Consider the following 19,729-nt stretch of genomic DNA (forward strand, 5'->3'; position numbering starts at 1 on the left):
ATAATTCAAGTTATCTGAATCAAATTTTTGATCCAAATAAAAAGTATTTGAACCAATTAAATATTTTTCAAATAATTTGAAGTATTTGAATCAAATAAATTTTTTTTCAGTGTAAGGTGGATATTTTAAAATTACTGTAAGATTACTGGGCTTCCGTTTCCGGTACCGATTTAGAGTACACGCGGTTGTTTAAGGTGTTATTAAAAAGTATTTTTTGGAAAGTTTTCTGTGTGAAGGGTGGGAGGAGAGTGTGAGGTCAAGTGTGAGCTGCAAGTGGGAGAAAAAGTGCATGTGTAGAGTGGTGTGCAAGGGCATAAAAAAGTGAAATTGTGTGTTGTGGTAAAAGTGAGGTTAGGTGAGATTGAATTGTGGGAGTGAGAGAGAGTGTTAAATTAGACAAAGAGGTAGGGGGTTTTTTGAAATAGAGGTAGTGTGGGTAAGGTAGGGAGTATGTATAAGACGCCGCCGAAAGATAGAAGAGGGCAGCAGGAAGCGGAAAAATCAAAGCGCACGAGAAAGACGGAGAGAGTGAGCGGTGAGACGGTGAAAAGTGATGATAGGGGCAGCGGGGGGGAAGACGACGCATCGGAAAGGCAAAGTAGCAAAAACAGTAAAATCTCAAAATTAAAAAAATGATAAAGAAATTTTGTACCGCGTGATGTCATTTATGCTAAATAATAGCGAAGGAAATTGATGCATTGTCTCAGTGTGGGGTGACGAAATTGATCGAATTGAACCTGATCTTCGAGTAAATATGGTATATGTGTATAATTTTTTTAAAAAATTCATTTTTATTATAATAGTTATTTTAAAAAATATTTAATTAAAAAGAAATCATTTTAAACAAAAAAGAAATTATTTATTTATATTATTGATTCTTTTATTTTTATTACTATTATTAGGTTATTCATATCGAAGGAGCTGTAGCCAGCAAATTCAAAAATAACCTATGGAACAATAGTACCCTTAATTATCAATTATTGATAAAACCACACACCAAACTAAATTTAATAAAAATGGAAAATGTTAAAAACATTAATTTTCAAAATAATGTAAAATTAATCGAATTTGAAGACTTGAAAACGGAACAAGGATTGATTAGTAATTATAATTTTTGTGACTATTATTTTAAAAGTAAATATATTTATATTATTTATAATAATATATATTATCTTATTTTTAGTGTTAAAGACGGATGTTAATTAACAAAAATAAATAATAAAGATAAATAATTTAAAGAGAAATAATAAATATTTAGAAAAAAATACTAATTTTTATTACTCAACAATTCCGCTTATTCGGAAAACGTAATTGCTCTTCGCTAAGCAAGTTAGAAAAAGGTAGTGGACTGTCACCCAGAATGTTATTCATTCAACACCCCCGCGTAGAGGGTATTTTATTGAAAATGATTACAAAGAAAGAAATGAGACAAATGCATATAAAGGTAATTTAAATAAATCAAACTTGAATTAACATAAAATAAGAAATCTATTTATTCATATAACCACCACTGTGTATACATTCAATTCCCCGATTAAATCTTTAATATAAAAATGATTACAATTAAAAACAGATACTACTTTAAGCTAGTTGAATTTTAAATTCAAGTCTCACAAAAATATCATTTATTGTAAGTACAATAAATGAAAATAATCAATAATAAAATAAAGATTTTAGCAACAAGAAAATAATTAGTATAATTAGAGTAAATGAGATTGTGTGTGTTTATGAGATTTGGTAATTTTCAAATAGTGTATGTAAATTCAGAACCACTCACCTAAATAATAACAATTAAAGTGATATAGAAAAGTATCACATTACTTTTCTGATTCTTAGGAGTTTAAAACTCTTGGCTGTCATACGACTCCGTGGTATGAGGAAGTCGATCTTTTTACCTTCCTTTATTTTATATCTTTGCTTTTTAACAAACTTGTATTATTCTATTGTCAATGAACAATTATTTCAATATTTCAATTTCTGTTCATTAAAAATTCAGGATATTGGGTTCACCAATTCTGAATTTGTAAACAGTTAGGTTGAAATATAAACAATTGTGGAGATAACAAATAATAATAATTTATGAATTAATGATTCTGCACTTTTTATATTGATAACACTTTATACTTGGTAAAATAATCTTCCTTTTTCAACAAACTTTTTATATGATAGATGACTTCACAAATTGTGGAATAACACTTTATATTTTCAGAATAATTTGACAAGCTCTACCCTTACTGAGGGGAGTAAATAACTAATTCAACCACCTTTAGTGGGCACAAAACTTTATAACAATTCTTCCGCCTTCTCGCGGGAAATACATCCGCCTTGCGGGAAATACAAAATAAGACTCCCTGAACAATAATTTGGTGGCAACGATCACACCCATTTGGTATATAATTTTAGGTGGTGGGAGGGTTGATTTTGCAATCAACACCTCGTTGTTTCCATGCAAGTTTTAGCAAAACTTGCATTTTAATCGTGGCGTGATCGGTTCAACCACCTTTATTATCGGTATACTTTATATGTTTCCTCATTTTCCAAAATAATGTGGCAACTCAATACGGTGTATGTTCCACAACTTGTGCAATCGATCGATAATTTAGTTCAAATTATTTCGCAATATGAGGTTCAATAATCTGAATTCATTTGCGAAATAATTTTTATTTAGACATTAAATAAAAAAATGAAATTATAAATATCACTGCCCTGCAAATTTCAAATTTTTTTCTGCGAATAACATGGGACATAGTGTTTCCGAACGGAATTTTTGTGCTGAACACGAATCCGGGGTCGAAAACTTCCCATCACGTCACGTTTTCGAGAAAATAAGGGTTGAAACTCCTAAAAACAGGGTTTTTGGCCATTTTTGAAAAATTATACAACAAAAACCTGACGTGGTACAAATTTTGCTGATATCAGAAATTAAAGGTTGGTTCATGCCCTTTCAAACGAGCCCTATTCGAGATTGATCGCACTCACCTTTAGAGAAGGGGGTGTGTTTTTTTGTCTAGGGGTGCACGAACAAAATGTAAACATAACATAAAAATTCAAAATGGATAACAATTCAATAAATCACGATAGTTATGGGGTTTTCGGGGTCGCTGATTACGAATCTGAAGTCAGATTTCAAAAATTCAAAATGGCGGATCCAATATGGCGGATGTCAAAATAAAAATTTGATCCAATTCACTTGAAAATGGTCACTCGGGGGTTTTTGGGGTCGCTGATAACGAATCTGAAGTCAGATTTCAAAAATTCAAAATGATTTATTGAATTGTTATTCATTTTGAATTTTTGTCTTATGTTTACATTTTTTTCGTGCACCCCTAGACAAAAACACACCCCCTGCTCTAAGGGTGAGTGCGATCAATTTCGAATAGGGCTCGTTTGAAAGGGCATGAACCAACCTTTAATTTCTGATATCAACAAAGTTTGTACCACGTCAGGTTTTCGCTGTATAATTTTTCAAAAATGGCCAAAAACCTTGTTTTTAGGGGTTTCAAGCCTTATTTTCTCGAAAACGTGACGTGATGGGAAGTTTTCGACCCCGGATTCGTGTTCAGCACAAAAAATCCGTTCGGAAACACTATGTCCCATGTTATTCGCAAAATCGATGCAGGGCAATGTTATCGCTCCAGCGATTAGAACTAAAAACTTTGGGAGAGCGATGGGAGGTCTTATTATTGTTTATAATGATTCAATTTATAATGTCACACAAATTGAACTCTCTCCTAATTATATATTTATTAAGGTCAAATCAAAAACGGATTTTTTTATTTTGGGTTTAATTTATATCCCACCCGCAGCAGATATTACTCAATTTTTAGACAATTTAAACATAATTTTATCTACCCTTACTGTCGAATTTCCTCGTCTGCCAATAATAATAGGAGGAGATTTCAACTGTCGTGTTGCAGAGTTGAACCAATTAACAACAGAAATTTTCGACTGCTCTAATTTTAATCCAGAAAGATTGTCTTTGGATTTAACAATTAATACAAGGGGTAAATATTTGATTAACATTATGGAAACTAACGGCTTTATTTTGTTGAATGGGCGTTCCAGGAGCGATACCCCCCCCCCAATTATACATTTATAGGGGCACAAGGTTTGAGTGTGGGGGATTTAATTTGGTGTTCGCGTGAGGCAATCCCCACCCTCAATGATCTGTTAGTTCTCCCAATAGCTACTTTTTCTGATCATTTACCAGTAATGTTATACAAATGCTGTCCCCTCCAGGACAAGTCTTTAGACTTATTACCATCTCCTAACCGATTACATTTTGATTCAAATAAAGCCTGTCTTCTATGGCTTGGAGGGGGGAAGTCTCACGTTTGGAACTAGAGGTAGACACACTGAATGATATTTTCACTTCTACTATCAAGACTGTAGCAAGGGATCTCGGAATGATACGCACGAGTACTCGCTCCTCTTCATTTAAAGAAAGCCCCTGGATAGATAGGGAATGTAGACAACTTAAAAGTCGGGTTTCTAATGCACTGCGCGTAGCTAGGGCTAACAGTTTCTGCCAAGAAAGTAAACTAATTTATCAGAAAGAGAAACGTAATTTGGTCGAAACTGTTACCTCAAAAAAGGCAACTACCGTAGAAAAATGACTGAAGATTTATCCAACTGTAATCAGTCAACACAATTTTGGAAGGTTGTTAATTCTACAAGAGTAAGATCCTCTAAATTATCAAGTATTAAACTTTCTACATGGTCCAAATTCCTCCAAGATAGCTAACCCCCGCGTGCTTTTAAAATATTGTTTGACTCGAATTTAGATGTAAAGAATGACTTCTTGGATTGTCCCTTTTCTTCTCATAATATTGTAAAATGTTTACGTCGTTGTAAGGTTGGTGGAGCACCGGGAACGGATGGGATTGGCTATGGTTTTTATAAAAATTTACCGCAGAATTGGTTGGTTTTTTTGGAACATTTTTTCAATAAAATTTTAAATACGGAAATGGTCCCTCGGGACTGGGGAAAATTTTGCACATTCATGCTATTTAAAAAAGGAGTAAAAGATAACCCTGAAAACTACAGGCCAATCACGTTAGTCATTTGCCTGGCAAAAATATTCACTCAACTTATCTGCGATAGACTTGTGAAATGGGCCTCCGATCTTCATTTAATCCCAGAATCGCAATCGGGTTTCAGAAAGGGGAGAAGTTGTTTGGATAATCTTTTTTCTCTTATGTCCATAATTCAAATCCATTTAAGTAAAGAAAATACAGTCGTTTATGCAGCATTCATAGATTTTATAGGTGCCTTTCCATCCGTTTCGCACCAGCTCTTATGGAAAAAATTATACAACCTGGGTGTGAGCACGAAAATTATTAAAATTTTAGAACAATTTTATTCCAATGCATTTACTTGTATAAAGACAGAGGCGGGATGTACCGAGTATGTTAAGATAACTAGGGGAGTCTTACAGGGTGAGGTTTTAAGTCCATTATTGTTTTTACTTTTTATTTCTGATTTTGAAAAGTTTTTTATAGATAATCAATGTAGAGGTCTCTCGATTAATAATTCAGAGGAAATTTTAATGTTAGGCTATGCTGATGATTATGTCATCCTTTCTGACTCCCCTATCGAACTAAATAAAAAACTTTCAACACTCTATTCTTACTGTAAAAAAAATGAGTTAACCGTCAATGTAGATACAACTAAAATTGTTATCTTTACCAGATCAGGTAACGCATCAGCGAAAAGATTCAAGGCATTTAATTATGGATCTGAGAGAGTTGAGGTTGTCAGGGAATACACTTATTTGGGTGTAGTTTTTAATGACACAGGCTCCTTCCTCCCGGCAGCATCAAAGGCTATTAGTGCAGCAAACTTGGCAATCGGGAATATTTTAAGAATTATTCATACTCTTGGAATGAATTCTTGGCGATCTTATGATAGATTGTTTCAAAGTCTTTCTCTAAGTGTTCTTTTTTATGCGGTCCAAACCTGGGGTCTGAAACATTTAGATCTGTTGAAAAGGGTTAAGCTTTCATTTTTTAAGGAACTTCTTTCACTTTCAATCAATACTCCCAATTTTGCGGTTAGATTGGAGACTGGGTCTCTTCATCTTTCATATAGAGTTTTATCGATCACGCTGAACTGGATTAGCAAAATATCTACAATGGACAATTCTAGGTATCCTAGGCAGTGCTTCGAGAAACTCAGAGAATTAGCATTGAGGAGACCCAGCCTCAGATCTAACTGGTACGCACAATTGAAAATATTTTTCGTATGGGATGATCATGAAGACATATGGAACTCGTTATCTTTGGAGTCCATACGTTCAATCAAAGAGGTCATTCTTGAAAACTACGCGAGCTTTCTTATTTCACAAGATAGAAATCAATTTTCTTTATCAGATAGTTTGCTATTATATCCTCAGCTTTCAATCCAAGAGAAAACTCAAGGTTATCTTTCGGCTAATTTACCTTTATATTATAAGAAAATGTTTGCTCAAATTAGACTGCTGAACAAGTATATTTGTAGAATTTCCTGGGGACGCGAAAAATATGTTTTTAAACCGAATCAAATTTGCCCTTCATGCAGATGGGAGGAGGATAGTCTGTTTCATGTTCTGAATGAGTGTCCTGCGTGTGCCCACCTATGGCAAAATGCTTTTCCGAAACTGTGTAACGAAGAAAATAGATTTTTGTTTTGGTTGCAAATTTTATCCTCGAATGATGTCAAGATTGTTAAAAAATTTATGAAGCTTTTGTCCGTCATTCTATCAGAACTCTTGATTAGGAGTGAATGAACAAGATTTTCTGTTTCTACTCGTACACCTCAATTAGGTTCAGTTGTACATATATTTGTTGTATACTTCTGTCTCATGTATCTTGATTGCTTTTTTTTTTTATTTTATTGTAAAGCATAGCTCATGAACTAATCTCCGCTGTTAGTACTCTTATTAGAGTCATAGAACATGCGTACCTTTATTTATTTATTATTTTTAGGCTGGTAGTCATTGAATTTTGTATGATTGAAAATGTATAGATAAATAAATAAACTAACTATATGACAATTATTTTTGGAAAAAAGTTAAGAAATAATTTAATTTTGAATAGTTGCAATTAATATTTTCAAAAATAATTTAATTTTTCAAAATTTCAAAATGGAAATTTTTGAAAATTTCAATTTTTTAAAATTGTTCATAATTTAAAAAAATAATTATATTATAGAGAACTTTTAATTTAGAAATATTTAAAAAACTTGATCAAAATAAATGAAATATTCTAGAAATAATTGAATTGATACTTTTTAATTGAAATTTTTGTAAATCATAATTGCTTAAAATTATTTACAAAATTTTTTAAAAATATTTAAATTTAAAAAACTTGTTCTTATTAAATAATGTTTAAGGGAATTAAATTTTTAAAAAACAATTAAAATCAAAATTAAAATTGAATAAAATACAAAATTAAAATTTAATTAAATTAAATTAAAAGTGTCCTTACTTGTAAATTTGATATGTCCTTTTTGATCTCTACATGGTGTAGTATTCAATAAATACACTGCCCTGCATCGATTTTGCTAATAACATGGGACATAGTGTTTCCGAACGGATTTTTTGTGTTGAACACGAATCCGGGGTCGAAAACTTCCCATCACGTCACGTTTTCGAGAAAATAAGGCTTGAAACCCCTAAAAACAAGGTTTTTGGCCATTTTTGAAAAATTATACAGCGAAAACTGTAAAAAATTTCAAACGAGCCCTATTCGAAATTGATCGCACTCACCCTTAGAGCAGAGGGTGTGTTTTTGTCTAGGGGTGCACGAAAAAAATGTAAACATAAGACAAAAATTCAAAATGAATAACAATTCAATAAATCATTTTGAATTTTTGAAATCTGACTTCAGATTCGTTATCAGCGACCCCAAAAACCCCCGAGTGACCATTTTCAAGTGAATTGGATCAAATTTTTATTTTGACATCCGCCATATTGGATCCGCCATTTTGAATTTTTGAAATCTGACTTCAGATTCGTAATCAGCGACCCCGAAAACACCATAACTATCGTGATTTATTGAATTGTTATCCATTTTGAATTTTTATGTTATGTTTACATTTTGTTCGTGCACCCCTAGACAAAAAAACACACCCCCTTCTCTAAGGGTGAGTGCGATCAATCTCGAATAGGGCTCGTTTGAAAGGGCATGAACCAACCTTTAATTTCTGATATCAGCAAAATTTGTACCACGTCAGGTTTTTGTTGTATAATTTTTCAAAAATGGCCAAAAACCCTGTTTTTAGGAGTTTCAACCCTTATTTTCTCGAAAACGTGACGTGATGGGAAGTTTTCGACCCCGGATTCGTGTTCAGCACAAAAAATCCGTTCGGAAACACTATGTCCCATGTAATTCTCAGAAAAAAATTTGAAATTTGCAGGGCAGTGTAATTGAATTGGATGCAAAGGGGGAACACACAGATAGAATTTCACTTGTAGACCATGTCTCCGAAATACACATAATGTCTTGTTCCTTAAAAAAGCTGTTAATATCTGACAAATTCTTTAAACCGTGAGCATTCCAGAAAATTATTCTCATTTGTTGATCTAAGGACGGGATGGAGGCTGCAAAAATTCGAGAGTGACACTGCTGAAATAGTGGCTAACTTGTAGATGGTTGAACGGGTCCATCGGTGATCTGAATTACGTCATCCTTCGATTGAAGAGTTGACGAAAGTGGACTCACAAAATAGTCTAAAGTCTTGGTGCAAGACAGGTCCTCATCGCCCAGGCGAGCTAAGTTCGATTTTCTTCCTCTTTTACTAGGGGGATTCACTGACGAGATAAGACGTTTTGGAGTTGAATTTGGTGTACTTTTCAATTGTTTTTCAGGGGGAGAAATTACTTTTCGACGTGAAGACAATAATAAATTAATCTTGTCGGTCGATACCTTCACTCCCTCAACGATAATATTTTCCCCTCTCAACTTAGCATTATGTCCCTTTCCTCTTAATTTGTGGATTTGGTCCAGTAAATTCCGACGATGTTCCCTCTCTTCTCTGCTCATATCATTGGCTATAGCATATCCGGCATTGGAGATTTCAATTACCTTGGAAAATACCTTTCTGACCCATAGAGTTGAGATAAATTTTATTAATACAGGACGATCACGGGTATCCCTATTTTTGCCAATTCTGAAAATGTCATCTACAGCTACATCCGGGATATTTAGACCTACTTTACTGAGGATAGACAGGATAACATTTAATAAATTCTTATTTATTTCATCAGTGTCATCCAATTTGAATAGGACTAAATTTTTTGATCTCATTTGTTTACTTAAAGTTGTGACTGTTCTTTCGCCAATCGAGATTCTATCGTCGTGCATCTTCATCTTAGAGTTAACTGACTCAATTGCCCTTGTAGAAGTATGGATTTCTGTGCGAAGATCATCGTGTGAGTTTGTAAGGTTACTAATAGATGATAGAAGTTCGTTCCATCTTTCCTCATTAATCACGAAACTCATGATTGTTTATATATTAGGCTTCAATCACAGCTAGTAAATAACACAAAACAATAGGCAGTTAACCAATTTCAAAACAACAGCGAAAGAGATACGACAAAAGAGCTATTCTGAATCAATAATTTTCGATCGAAAGCCAAAGAATAATAGATCCAAAGAAAAAGGCTTTCAAACAAGAGTGCACTTTAAACAAAATGAATTTTAAATTGACCAAACCCATAAAGTCGCATTGAACACATGGACAAACAAAACACAATACCGAAATTGTTTACAGTAAAAAAAAAATGTATATGTAACAAACACTGTTAATAGTTTCACCAATAATCCACAAAACAGGCACAAATCAGATCCAACCGATATTAACACTCAGAAATACAATAACTTCTCAACTTTTATATATAAGACGGACAAACAAATATACGTCTCACAGTGAGGAAAACTGTAAATTTTTGTGTCAAAATCGTAGAACTTGGGACAGAGTTGATACAATTTAATAAAAAAAATTGGAGATGAAAGCTGTGACTCTAGAGATTAGAGGAAAAATACGGAGAAACCTGTAAAAAAATTGTTAACCTATAAAAAAAATATGTAAAGTTGGAATTTTATGGTAGAAAATTGGTTTTCAATGTACTGCGAGCATAAAAACGATGAAATCTTTGTCTATGTCGACTATACTTACGTACTTTTTCATGCTAAATTCGAATCCGATGCCAGAATTAGTGAAAAAAAATCGAGGAATAGAAATCGACCATGTTTTTTTCATAAAAAGTTCAAATTATTTAGATTGAAACGAAACTCACTTTTTAAGTGTTTTTGGGGTCGCTGTTAACGAATATGACAGCAGAAATTCAAAATTCAAAATGGCGGATCCAATATGGCCGACTAAAATTTTTAAAATGCTTCTGTTTTAATCAAAACTTATGTTTCTTATGTTTGTTAATTGTTAAAGCCGGGAAGACCGCTCGCCGGATGGAGCCAAGGTCAAAAATTAATTGTGAAAGAGAAAGATGGCGTGAAGCGCCATCTACAAGACTGTAGTTATTACATAATTTTATTTAGAGGACCTTATCCTTGAAGCCAGAGAGGAGAGGGGTAAATTCAATAAAACACCTTAGATGCATTTAATACATATATTTAAGAATAAGAAAGGAAAGACTATTACAAAAAGAAAGTAATTTATGAGTTTGTTTTACATGGCTCACATTATTTCGTCGCCGACAGATTTCGAAACGGTAGAGAACGCTGCCATGTAAATTAAAAGAAAAATAGAAAATTAAATAAATTTTCGGAAGCCGCAGCTGGCTTAATAATACTTTTCCATGAAGACCCTAGGTGCGCTGAGTGTCAATCATCTACAATTTTACAAAGGAAACGGCGGATGTTAATTCGTAACCAGGTCTATTTTTGGAAATACGCTCTGGAAGCCCCACAACAAAATAATGGGAATCTTCGTAGTCCAGGTATGGCGACTAGTTTTAGGGTTCCCGGACTAGGTCCTAAAGTAAGGTCACCGGTCGTGCACAACCGGTGTTCGATCGGGAAAGTGCCAGGCAGTCCTCGAGGCACTCCTGCCATACCTGAAATTTCGGGTAGGAATGTCAACTTAGGGGACGAACGTCATCCCCAGGAAGTACCCTGAGGGATAACTCGATCCCCTATCTTCTTCGTTGGACGAAAGAGACGTACCTCTATTCGTGCAACGAAGGGGTGAAAACCGAGAACGGAATGTATGGGAGGAAGATTCGTCATCGGACACGGAAGCACCCATAGTCCAGACGAATGGTTTCCTTATCTTCCTAAAATAGAGAGAGAAGCGCCTCTACTCTAAAGTAGGAATACCCAGCATCCTCCTTTTTGGTTTATAGCGGGCCGAAGGTTTGTTCACACACACAGAGAAGCTCCTCTAGTGTGTAATTCCAAACCTTTCATCCAGAGATAGTAAGAGACGCACCTCTATACTAGCTCTGGAAGCACGGAAGGGAATATTTCTCCTGTCGTTCATTGATCGTCATAATCGATCACTTACACAGAGAAGCTCCTCTAGTGTGAGATCACGATCCTCGCGTTCAGAGTTGACAAGAGGAGCGCCTCTATGCTAACGCTGGGCGTGCGAGAGAGAAGAGACCCAGTACGCATTGCCCCTCGCGTAGTCACCTCCGCTAGTGCGAGTCGATGGCGGAAGCACCCGCACATCGACGCTCACCCCCAGCTGTGACTAGGCAAGTTGGCCCGAGAAGCACCTCGAAGCCAGGCAAGAAGCGAACTGTCCAAATCGCCCGTGTTCTTCTCGTATCTACTCTTCCTGGCTTTCGGTAAGAGGTAGTACGAGAGAGGGGAGGGCGGCGCGAGATAAGCGACGCAACAGTCATTTCTCTCTGACTCGCTCTTCCGACGCATCGCTGCTTGTATCATCGGCCCATTATGAACGATTCGTATAACGTATCGTTACATCTCCCCCCCGCTTCCAGAGCGAATTCTAATGAGCTTAAAAATTTCGAAAAGCTATATTACTTACTATGTTACCCGTCTGCAAAATCGTATACTGCCATTACGTTGATCTAGACGTAGGGCCCATTTTCCATGGGGCGTTGTTACTCGGTATCTAGTGGGCCCGATGGGAATTTGGACTAATGGTCCATGTTCCAGCCGAACGACGTGGTAAGGCAGGTGCTGTAAGTAGGTAGTTAAAGGTACGACTGTTTCCTCAGGTTCTTCTGATTTTGAATCTATGGAATTGATTGCTGAAGCAAGTTCTTCCTCGTCGAGGGCGAAGATGGTGTCATTGAGACTGGAGAATAAATCGTCGAATGTGTCAGGACAATTTTCTTGAGTGACCGAAACGTCTGTTACTTCCACTGGTATATTGATAAGTGGAGAAGTGTTGTTTACACGCACTGAAGTCTCTTTCGGAGGTAGGATTAGTTTTGCGTCCAGTATAACGTCAGATAAAATTTTTATATTTTTCTTTTTAATTTCAGGTTCGTTGTTCGAGGGTGATTTTAGCCGGGGGTTTTTTTTTAACGGACACTATTTTAATAATTTCGATTTCAGGGTCTTCGAGCTGGGCGTCTGCTGGTATGTTCTCTGTAGAGGCCAAAATCATCTTTGGAGGTGAAATTTTTTGTGTTGCAGGTTTCTGCTTCTTCTTTCTCTTCTCTATCTCTTTGCGCATCGGCGAGGTTAAAATAAATTCATTTCCCTTTGTTTTAGATTTTAATGTAGAGCGTGGACCGAATCTCTTTGGTGTTGACGAATGAAGGGGTTTCTTTGAAAATGAAGATCGTTTGGTACTCCCTGGAACGTTAGTAGGTGTGGATTTCGGATCAGAGATGGCGGCTAGGTCAATACGAGTTAGGATTATCTTTGGCACGTTGCGAGTCAGCTTTGGGACTGTAGGCTTGAGTTCTTTTCCTATCATTCGTTTAAAAATATTCAATTCTCTGAACCTTTTTCGAAGCCCTTTTTCTTTTTCAGAAAGGACAAATTTACAGGGAAACGCAAGTGGTTCGGAAAGAGTCACAGGGAATTTGATAGACTTACTGCCGATGACAAAGGACGGAGAGACCGTTGTAAATGTTAGAGGACGCAAAATTTGCTTGATTTGAGGCAAGTGCCTCTTTTCCCGATTGCAAGGGGGATTCACTCCGAGGCAATTTTTTAGGTTTTCGTCTAGATCCTCAGTATCGTCGTGAGTATCTTCCCACAATCTTGTATCGGCACATGCTATTTCGCGTCGTTCTAATATTGATAGTTTCTTCAACTCGCTACGATCCATTCCTTACGAGGTTTAAGAGTTAACTGAGCGTCTTTGAGGTCCGTTGACGTGATGTCGCAGTCGTTTCTCCCTCTCCTAGCAGCTTTGTAAAAGGGGGAACCTTAATTTATCTCCTCTCGTCCTCATTGAATTTCCGTAAGTCTTTCAAATGAACGCTTTTGACCACTTTGCTTTGCTCGTCAACAAGATCGTATATTACAGGTGATATTTTCCTTTTAACAACATATGGACCGCAGAATTTTTCTAGTAGCTTCGCATTAATTTTATCCGCCTTTTTAGACAGTTGAAAATTTCTCCGTAACACCTTCTCTCCTATGATTGGCGACCAATTTCTCTTTCGTAAATTATATGCTTTTTGTTGCTTCTGAAACGATCTAGCTAAGTTTGCGCGGACTAGTTCTAGTGATTCGTGTAAATTTTGTATACGAGAGGCTAATGTTTTGTCGGTCCGACTGTGCACTGGGTGTGCATTTTGGAAGCCAGGCGGGAGGAACTCCCGTCCTGTGTTGAGGTAGGCGGGGGTGAAGCCGGTAGAGGAGTGTTTGGCCGTATTGTATGTGAACTGAAGTTCCGTTAGGTGGAGGTCCCAGTCTGGTTTTTTCTTTTCCATATATTTGCGTATCATGGTTTTTATTACTTTATTTGTCCTTTCTACGGGATTACACTGAGGAGAGTATGGAGGCGTCAAACGGTGGAGTATCCCATAGTCCTTGAGAAACGTTCTTAATTCTTGGCTGATGAATTGTCGCCCATTGTCTGAGACTTTTACCGCAACCTTTTACGAAAAAAAGGAAGGAAACTATCCAATTAGATGCAGTGATGCAAGAAGGAGAAGAAACTATTGATGAAGAAAATATACAGCCTACGATTAAAGAAAATCATCAAATGGAGTGGAGCAATGATGTTTCAAATCTTAAAACGTATTTGAAACCATCACTTGATTTCCTTGATGAAAACGACGATGCGATGGAATGGACAAAAATTGAACAACCAGTGACCAATGCAGAATTGGATTTTAATTTGGAATCTTATAGAACAGAAAGCATTGATAAAGAGAAAATCAAGACTCTAAAAAGAGAGATTTGTCGTTTAAAAAAATCTCTTAACTTTGTAAATCGAATATTGACTCAAACTAGATGTCAAAGAAATCTTATCGAAACGAATTGCGAAAATTTAAAAATGAATCTGTAGACTCATTTTTAGATCGACAAAAGTGTACAAGTCAAGTTGCAAGAACGATGATACATATGCAGTTACACAAAAAGTATAAGCCGTACTCTGATTCTGAAAAAGAATTAGCGAAGCATATGATGTATCATTCTACTTCTGCTTACAAGCAACTTCGCAAAGCTGGTTGCAACTTACCTCACGAAATAACTGTAGTGAGATGGATTAGTGAAGTAGACATTAAACCAGGCTTATGCGACAGCATGTTCAAAAAAGTAGAAGAATGCATCGAAAAGCTCCCAAACGAAGAACGAATATGTGCCCTAAAAATGGATGAAATTCATTTAAAAAGCTATGAAGAATATTCCAAAGGTCCAGATTGCATTGAAGGAATAGTGGATCTTGGACCTCTTGGCAGATTAGACGAAAGGGCTAAATGTGCATTTCTTCTTTGTCTCGATAGCTTGAATGCTACAAACAGATGGCGCCAAATTCTTGCTTATCTTCTTCCAGGAAAAAGTGGAATGAGTGGTGAACAAGTAAAATAAATTGTTCAAATGTGCCTAAAAAAACTAAAAGAATTGGGTGCTAATGTTAAAGTACTGACTGCTGATCAGGACACCAATAATCAAAGTGCCTTCAAGCTTTTAAACATTTCTGAAGAAGATCTGTGGTTTGAAGTTGATGATGAATTTTATTGCGGAATTGCAGACTTCCCTCATCTGATCAAACGATTATTTGCCATGCTTAAAGCTCATGGAAAGATTTATATTGGGACAAAGGTGATCATTTCCTTCCAAGACTTTGTTGATGCATTGATGTTTGACAGAAAGATGAGTTCATCAAGATTATTGTCCCATATAACTGATGCTCACCTTATTCCAAAGGCCTTTGAAAGCATGAATGTCAAACGACCAATGCAAGTTTTTAGCAAAAGGATTGCTTCCGCAATTAGACTAGCAGGAGAAGATCCAAATGGACTAAAAAGCACAACGTGGAGTGATTCTGCTGAATTTGCTGAAAAATTAGATGTGGTCATTGACTTCTGTAACGCTTATCAAACTTTGATGGAATTCGTGGAATGGTCTTCAAAGTGGAGTGTGAGAATCATCAACAGAAGAAACTCCTGAACCTGCAAAAAAACGTCGTGGAAGACCAAAAAAAATTTTGCACTAAAACAGCATCAACCACCTTGCTTCCACGGTTTAACAATGACAGTAAAAGGTCTTGTTGAAGTATATCGAAGAACGAGAATGGAGTTCCCGGGTTTTGAATTTGCTTGCGGCCTAGCTAATCAAGATTCCGTGGAACACACTTTCTCGAAAATTCGACAACGGGGAGAATTCAACCTGAATCCGTCTGCGAGATCGTTTAGATTGAATTTGAAACACATCCTTGCTTGTGGAATGATACAAGCCAGAGCAAATGTGCAATGCGAACCAGCACCCTCCTTAATTTCTCCAGTCACTATTGTATCAAAGCAATTGTCAATTGCTCGAGCTGATTTGGAAATGAACGAAAACGATCTCGAGACAAATGAAGAACCTGAAGACGAATTTGAAGATACAGATGAAATTGACGAGTTAGTCAATTTTTTGGAAAATTGCGAACACGAAATGGAATCTCCTGAAACTCAAAATGAAGATGCTGAATCAGGCATGGACGAAGAAAACTCGAGCAGAGAAGAGTTCAATCGTGTTCACGAAATCCTAAACGATAACATGGGTGTTTACGAGGGTAATGCAATAATTTATTTTGCAGGAGTAATTGCCCGATATGTTATTCGAAAATTCAAGGCGTGCAATTTTTGTAGACAAACCATGACCAGAGAAGAAGACAAACCTTTAGATGAAAGTGAATTCTACCTACAGCTTCGTGAATATGCGAATAAGCATGGAACTAAAGATGGAGTAAAAAAACTGACGAGAGATAATACTACTTTTGGCAAAATAATCGCAATTCAACTTCTGGCATTCACGAAAAACTATAAATATCATTGGTGCTCTCTTTAAATTGTAAAAGATTTGACTGAGGAAGGAGTTAAATTTACAAATGCACATTGTCCTGATTGGTTTGCTGAAAGCAACGGAAATTGTATAAGTCATCGAAAAGAAGCCCTAATGTATTTATACAGAATAAAACTTCACGCCCAAACGCGGGAAAATAATCAGAAAGCAAGAGGACGAGGAAATAAAATTTACAAAACACCGATACGACAATGTAGGAAATTAAAGAATCTTATGAATCTATAAGGTAAAGAAAACATATAGTTATAATATAAATTATATTTTGTTGAAATTTACATGTAAGCTCAAATTAAACTTACAGTAAATTAAACATGTTTTATTGTTATAAATAATTAAGTTAATAATCTTAAATTTTTTTACAGAAATATCTTCAGCAGAAGCAGCTGTTTTATGAACCGAGAAATCGACAAGATACACACTTGGTAAATAATAAAATTCAAAGTTTAATATTATAAACAATACAAAATGTTTGTAAAATTTTTATAGACTTTTTGTAATTATTCTATAGATTTATGCATTCATTTACTTATTTTTATTTTTTAACAGGCGAGAAATATTATTTAGGCAAAAAATTATAGAATTTTAAGTTTTAAAAAATTATTTCTTTAACAATTTTTTATCATAAACGTTGTGTACTTCAGCTTCGTGAAATTTCATTTAAATAGTTGATATGACTTAGGCATGGCCTTAAATACATTTGACTGAACAGTCAACAACGAGCAATAAATGGAATTTTTTAAAAAACGGGAATGTAGAAGAAGATAAAAAATCGCATTAGCCCCAGCGGTTCCGAACAGAAGTTTTTAAACTTTTTTATTTTTTTGTTATTAGTATAATTAGCTTAAGATTAAGTAAAAAAAATTACCTTTTATACCTATATGTTATTTTCATGTTTATTTTTAGAAAATAAATGTTATTTTATATAAACTGTACTTTGTTTATTAATACATTGAATTTTATGAAACCGAATTTTACCAAGAAAGAAAAAATTGATTTGATTCAAATAATCGGTTGCTTGATTACTATCATACTATCAAATAAATATTTATTTGTTTTGAATAATTATTATCTGAATCAATTAAATTGTATTTGTTTCATATATATAGAAATTATTAATTCAAATACAGTTTATTTAATTCAAATAAAAAAATTTGGTTGAAGTAAATATTTATTTGATAATTGTTAAGTAATTGAATTATTCGAATCAAATACATTTTTTTCCAGAAATTTAATTTTCTATTACTGAATTTATATTTGACAGACTTCTTAGGTGAAATTTGCATTTAAGTGGATTATTTTAATTTCATGTGAATAATTTTTATTTTAGAAAATATTCGTTAAGAAATTTCATTTAACACAATTTTTATTAAATAAAAATATAATTTAATAGATTTTATATTAAACAGCAATTTACAGAGTTTTACAGAGTTATTTCTTTCTTCACACAATTTTTATTGAAAAAATTTAAATTTAACCAAATTTTTGTTCAACAGATTCTAAATTTTTGACAGAATTTTCATTGAGCATCAATTCCTTGTCTTAGAAAATTTTTTCAAGGAATAATCATTAAAAATTTAAATAAAAAATAATTGGTCTTGATTAGGGGTAACAATTATTTGACATTATTTTATTCCACTATAAAAAATTAAAAAAGTAATTTTTAACAGTTTAACAATTTATTTTTATTTCTAAAAAATTACGATGCTGAATAAGCAAAGTTGATGAACAACGATTAAAAATCAATTTTTATTTAAAACCGAAAATTATAAAATTGTTTATCTAAAAATATTTTTTTTATAATTCTATTCATTAGAAAAATTGAAATTTTTTAAAATTAATACGATTAATTGTTCAGTATCATAAAAAAATCTGCAATAAAAATTAATAGAAATTGTGTCAGAAGTTTAAATTTTTATTTTTTAAAAATTTCGAGTTTAATTTAAAAAATTATTAATGAATTAATAATTAGTTAAAAATAATAATAATAATTTATTTCTTTGTATACCCATTACAGGGTTTTTACAAACTTCTCACTTCGAAATTAGTAATTAGCTTTTAATTAATTATAGTTTTAGATTTATTTATTTCTCAGGTTTGCGTATAATCATTAATTCTATGTATGAATTAGTTGATAACTGAAAATATGCTATCATAGTATGCAGAAATTACATATTTTTTAATTTATTTATTTGAGTAAGAATTTAATTTAGAAATGGAAAAATTAGTAAATAAATATGTTATTTATTCAATTCAAATTTTTGATTTACTTTAATCAAAATTTCTTACATTTTATGCAAATAAATTATGTATTTGGATCGAATAAAATAATAATTGCCGCAATTAAAGAGGTTTTAGTTTCAATTGAAACAATTATTTATGACAAATAATCGAATATTTGTAAAGGCTATTTAAAATATTTTGACGATTTCCGCATCAGTAAAATTTTTCCTTGTTTTATAGAATTTAGGAGTTTTTTTTATACATTTTCCGTACCAACAATTTCTTCCTATTCTCAAATATGGTTCTTAAAATAATTAAAAATTAATTTAAATTAGGTGCTAATTAAGCAAATTAGAGGTTTAATTTAGTCTTATTTGGGGTAAATGTCACGAAAATTGAAACGATTTAAAAAAAATTCCGCTGTACTGGATCCGCTTCAAAATAATATCTGGTCTTTAATGTTTTAATTATTACATTGAATTTAAGGTAAAAATCTTAAAAATTTGGGCGTTATTGAGTTAAATTATTGAAAATCTTATCTTAAATTTTCTAAAATGTTTTGAGTTTTAGAGAATGATTAATTTAATTTTAAATTTATTTTTAAATAATTAAAATTTTCGGAAAATTTTATTAAAAAGTCAAAAAATTAATGTTAACATTTTTTAATTAATTAAAGTTTTGAAGATTTTAGCACTTAAATTGTTGACAAAAAATCATGGATGTATCGAAAAATTGCCATGGATTCATGAAAAGTATATCGATAATTTTAAATAATAAAACAATAAATACGTTACTAAATGGAGTGGGAAACCTCTCAAGGAAGAGTGTGTATACATAAGTATATAAACATATAATTATATATAGATATACATATATATTTGCAGTTTGTTGAGAGTAAACCACCTTAAGTATTTATTTGCATTTATATTTATTTATGAGGCACATTTTTAGACAAAATATCAAACATTATAACACTGCACTACACTGAAAAAATGTTTGGTCAGTATAACCAAACTTTGGTTGTGCCAACCGAATTGTTTGGTTAGTCTAATCAAAGTTTG

The 19,729-nt window shown here is 33.6% G+C and overlaps 2 protein-coding genes across 5 annotated transcripts in view; one reads left to right on the forward strand and one right to left on the reverse strand.

Annotated features, from left to right (window-relative positions):
* LOC127284386 (tolloid-like protein 2) overlaps positions 1–19,729 on the reverse strand; it is a 228,910-nt gene that overhangs the window by 138,170 nt on the left and 71,011 nt on the right. The gene's annotated exons all lie outside the window — the stretch shown is intronic.
* LOC127284392 (uncharacterized) lies at positions 14,055–15,454 on the forward strand. The gene has a single exon (XM_051309794.1). The coding sequence runs from the start codon at positions 14,391–14,393 to the stop codon at positions 14,967–14,969; it is 579 nt and encodes a 192-aa protein (XP_051165751.1). The 5' UTR covers positions 14,055–14,390; the 3' UTR covers positions 14,970–15,454.

This window comes from Leptopilina boulardi, unplaced genomic scaffold, assembly GCF_019393585.1.
Source record: "Leptopilina boulardi isolate dan_hultmark-lab unplaced genomic scaffold, ZJU_Lbou_2.1 LbouV2_324, whole genome shotgun sequence".
Classification (NCBI taxonomy): Eukaryota; Metazoa; Arthropoda; class Insecta; order Hymenoptera; family Figitidae; genus Leptopilina; species Leptopilina boulardi.